At 39.1% G+C, this 5000-nt stretch overlaps 1 protein-coding gene across 3 annotated transcripts in view; it reads right to left on the reverse strand.

Moving 5' to 3' along the window:
- The window catches only part of LOC125027164 (exostosin-3-like), a 14243-nt gene that overhangs the window by 1409 nt on the left and 7834 nt on the right, over nucleotides 1–5000 (reverse strand). For all 3 annotated transcript variants that reach the window (XM_047616054.1, XM_047616052.1, XM_047616053.1), the window contains exons 5-12: nucleotides 3162–4427; nucleotides 2625–2966; nucleotides 2385–2510; nucleotides 2091–2218; nucleotides 1692–1816; nucleotides 1344–1492; nucleotides 947–1051; nucleotides 1–733 (exon numbers count right to left, since the gene is read on the reverse strand). The exon at nucleotides 1–733 is cut by the window's left edge and continues 1409 nt beyond it. In XM_047616054.1, coding sequence (XP_047472010.1) covers nucleotides 629–733; nucleotides 947–1051; nucleotides 1344–1492; nucleotides 1692–1816; nucleotides 2091–2218; nucleotides 2385–2510; nucleotides 2625–2966; nucleotides 3162–4427 — 2346 coding nt within the window. In that variant the 3' untranslated portion in view covers nucleotides 1–628. The remainder of the gene's footprint in view (nucleotides 734–946; nucleotides 1052–1343; nucleotides 1493–1691; nucleotides 1817–2090; nucleotides 2219–2384; nucleotides 2511–2624; nucleotides 2967–3161; nucleotides 4428–5000) is intronic.

Genomic DNA, 5000 nt, shown 5'->3' on the forward strand with positions numbered 1-5000 from the left:
TAAATGCAGAACAGCTCTACTCATGAGGTCATTGCTACATACTGAACAAGGCAGAGCCATATGCTATCTAAACATTATTAAATCTATATCATACACACTGCCAAATATGTACACAACAATGGCTAGAAAACTAATTCAAGTGTCTCAAAGATTTTCTGTTCCCTGCATCTACAAAAGAAAAACAGGGTGAAATAACATAATAATATTGTAACCACCACCCATGTGCTTTTGATCGCTCTATGTGTCCGTTGTTCTCTCTAGGCATCAGTGCTAATATAGCAATTCCTGTCAGATATTAGGGGGGGGAAGTCATGTTTATTGTCACAAGATAAAAAGTCTTAAAATGTCTGCAATAACAAATAACAAGTCTTATTTAGCATATATATAAACTTCTTTGAAGCTCTTTTTAAAAATCTTATACATCATTAATTTCCAGTACAGACTGGCAAGCAAAATCAAGACTGCACAGAGAAAAAAAAGGATGACAATTAAAAACTTAAAGCATAGTAATCTGCTTAAATAAAGAGGGAAGTTATTAAATTCATTAATCATTACCTCTAAAAAGCTACCCTGAAATATTACCTTCTACATAAGAAGTAACGATAAAAGAAAAAGAGAGAGAGAGAATTTAAATAAATTTAAAGCATTTCTGTTTGTCATGTGGAAGCCTCGTCTTGAAGAGAACAGAATCCACACGATACTGGGTATTCAGGAGTGGGTTGTAGCCATAAACCTGGAAGGGTAGAGGAAAGCAGATGTAAAGATGATAATACTGATCATAATAACACAATATCATCATAATCAAAATAATTGGTATTATCATCTTTGTCATACCAAAAAAATTATATTAATTGTAGTAAAAAATAACAAAAACACAAATAAATTACAAAATGAATAAATAAATAAATAAATAAGAAACCTAAAATAGAAGATCCCAGCCACTCACCTGAGTAAAGAAGTTTATGCATTTATGCCTCTCTGTAAAGTGTGAGTCATCTTCAGAGAGAGACACAGGGCAGCCTGGGCATCGGAAAGTCCATCGAGATGTCACCTGCATTGGCATTAAGAGGAAAGAGGGAGGAGAATTCAAATTGTTGATTCATTAAGTCAAAGTAAATCAGTTCCACCTTTCCCAGTTTCCATTTATATGCAGAAAAAGGTTCAAATGAGAATGAATAACTTTAAAACACAAGATGCATCTTATGTTATTCATTTCAATACATAACCTTTTCTACATTTGTTACAATGTACTTTGTTCATTCATCTAAAGTACTATCAGACAAAATTACAATCACTAACAACAATGCTTTTGAATCCACTTCTGCACATGTAACACAACACACCTTGACTGGTGGCTTCCTAGTGATATGAGACACAAGGAAGTTCATGGCAATGTCCTCGCAGTTCATGTATTCATCAACTTTATCTCTTATTGCCTGTGGCATGACGTGGGAGTACATGTTGGCATAGTATTTGTGGAAGAAGGCTGCTCCTGTGGGCAAAAAGTGAGAAAATGTATATAAAGTTATATATAAGAAGTAAGAAACTGATGTGTTATGCATAAGTGTTATCAGAAAGATACTGTAAATATCCAATTTATTAAATGAAAATAATGAAAATGCTAGTTACAGAAAAAGCTGTCACATAACATGAACAAGCCTCTAGGTACCATGCGGTGAAATCCTACACACCTGTAAGAACCATTGAGAGTTCACAGGAGTAGTTGGAGTTGTACAGCCAGCCCCCATAGTTCAGGTCCCAGGCATGGTAGCGTCCTGGAAAGCCCACAATGCGTTCTCTCTCCTCCCTCCAAACCCTGGGGAAGTGCACTGCATGATAATTTCAAGTAATATCATAAATTATTTATATTCTTAACAAATTTATTTTTCAATTGTAGTTACTGATACACATGTGTAGATGCACATATACAAATATGTGTGACATACAGACAGCCACAGACAATCTCACACACACACACACACACACACACACACACACACACACACACACACACACACACACACACACACACACACACACACACACACACACAAGCTTTATATCAATGACACACTGTAATGACAACATACCTGAAGCCAAAAACAATCTCATCATGCCTCAGATGGGCATCATCATCAACAGAAAGGACAGCCTCTGTCTCAATCTCAGAGTATGGCAGAAACCTGTTGTTGAGGCTATTGCGTTCAGCTCTTATCACCTGCAATGCAATTAACAAATTTTGGTTGTTAAAAATATGAAAATTCTCATGCTAGTATTTCCGATGTTCAATACATTTTTCAATTTAAAATTCTCAAAAACTATGAAAATATAATCAAATTCATCCCTTAAAAGAAAAACTTTTCAAACTGTCCCATTGGCCACACCTGCACAGGGACCTTTATGTCTGGCCAACGTAGGTCTTCTGGCGGAGGCTTAGGGGAATTCCAGACCACTATGACTTTGTTCAGGTACGGAAGGCCATAGAGGCGAGCCAAGGAATTCAGCAACACCTGTTTGGGTTTATACAAGGCAATGGAGTAATGAAACTGGATTCAGTTGAGTTGAGTTATAATGAGTAAAACAACACAAACACTATCATATTTGAAGTACCTCTGAGTCCTCACCTGCTCTCTCTCATATGTCAGCATAACAATGGTGAACTGCTCCCTTGGCAGGTTTCCACCAAGGCTCTCGCTGAATTCCTTTCCTGAGCCCCCAGAACCAGAGTTAATCGGCCTGAATCCTAACTGTGAGCCCGAGAACTTGGCCTCAGTAGGAAGTATTGGGTTGTTGGGGAGATTAGGGTATAGATTGAAGGGATCCCCCCATACATTCCACAACTCATAACCCGTCAGGAGGGAGATGGTGTAGTTTCGGGTGAAGGAGACTGAGGGGAAAGGTGGCTCTATGGGGCCCAAGTTCTCATCTGTGTCAGGGTCTGGAATATCTGCCTCAGTCTTCAGTGGCTGTAAGCAGAAATATGATTAGTGTTCAGGTCAAGTTAAAAATGACTTTGGTTAATAAGCACAAAAAATACCAAAAATGGTAAACACTAAATCTTACTGCTAGCAGACTGAAAATCTATTTTATAATAATAACACATAACAAACTATGTATAACATAATCATACTGCTCATGATCTATGCAAGCACTTGTCTCACCACAAACGAATCATTGAAGACACTCTGCGAAGGTTCATCAGCAGCAGCAAGGGGAGGAATGTTCAGTCTTTCCCTTAGGATAGCAAGTATGGAGTCAACAAGGACTTGTGTGGACCCTAAGAATCTCTCCCAAACCAGCCGCCCTTGGCGACGCATGTAGAGAATATCAGCATCCGACAGTGAGCGAAGCAAGAAGTGTACTTCCGTAACTCGTGATTTCGGAAAAGTGAGTGCCAACTTACGCCAGTCAATGGTCTCACTCAAAGGAAATTCCACATGATTCCCAAGAATGACTGGAACTGCCCCATATTTCAAGGCTTCAAACATTCTTGCTTGGAAAGTAACAGTAGATATTTCTGTTGGGTTTGGAGGGGCCAACACTAAAGTAAAGGTAGAATCTCGCAACACTTGAGTCCTCATTGATTCAGTCTCACAAATCTGCCACTCCTCCAGGTCACCATACCCACCACTACCTTGACATGTAAACTGCAGGAGAAACTGGTCATCTGTGCGAGTCTTCTCAAGCTGCATCAATTCCTCCACCACAGCAACTTCCTCCCTCATGCTTGGATTGTTTGAAGGAGGCTGCTCTTCCTTATCTAGGTAGTTTCTTAGCCTTGGTAGTTCCCCCTGGAAGGATAACAAGTACCTTCTCTTGGAAGGAACCATTGGAGGAAGATTGTGCCAAAGGTCTCCCCCAGGAAGGCCAAGCAGCGGTGGGGCAACTATGTCGAAACCTGGGCGGTATAAGTGAGAGTAGAAATGGGCCTGCACTGTGAGAGCTCGACCTGTGTTTACACCATCAAAGACATTCCTGCTGTAGATTGTGCGGCCGAGATTCAAGAGAACATGGTTTCGACCATCACCATTCCAGTAGGGGAGACTATGCAGGTTTTCCTCAAGATTAACTTTATCCACAGAAGAACCTATGCTTTCACCTACTAAGGCTACAAATATGCAAGCCTCATCAGGATCCATAGTAATATGAGCATTATAACCAAGTGCTTGTCTAACTGTTGTTTTCACAAAGACTTCCAAATCACTGGTGGATATTCTATATTGATCCACATCATAGTGGTACACAGGAAAATTTGATAGCACTGAACACCTTGAGTAATCAAAGCAGTTATGCATACGACACTGAGCAACGCTCTGGGCACTTGGTGTCGGAAGACGGATGCTGTTCTCATGGGTCGCAGTGATCCTCTTAGGAGCTACAATGTGTGGCATGTTCTTCTCAAACACTTCTCTTTGTGCAAGGAGAGCCTGAAAGAGAAAACAACTATGAACTCCTTTTCAATTAATAATATTTGGCCCTTAAAATCTATGAATCACATTCCTAAACATATGTAAATGTTAAACATTTGCAAATGCTGTGTTTATCACTGATATTGTTAGGCTAGCATATAAAAAGACTGGAAATCACATAATTATCACGTCCATTTTACATTGTTAATTAATCCTTTTATAGGATATGTATACATATGTATATAACATATCAGTATTATCCTATGCTTGGCTAAGAACATTAATTGAATACAAAAAGTAAACACCTCCAGTTTGAATCACACACACACACACACACACACACACACACACACAAAACCTACTTTTTATGAAATGAGTTTGGAAAACAATTAAAGGTAATAACTGCCCACCACATGAGAGAGAGAGCAGGAAGAGGATGCCCACATTCAACTATTACTACTGCCACCACCACCACTACTACTAGTACTGCTATTACTACTATTACTTCTAATACTACATCTATTACTACAACTACTACTATTACTACTACAACTTCTGCTACCATTATAACTACTACTACTACTAGCACTA

This window comes from Penaeus chinensis, chromosome 7, assembly GCF_019202785.1.
Source record: "Penaeus chinensis breed Huanghai No. 1 chromosome 7, ASM1920278v2, whole genome shotgun sequence".
Lineage (NCBI taxonomy): Eukaryota > Metazoa > Arthropoda > Malacostraca > Decapoda > Penaeidae > Penaeus > Penaeus chinensis.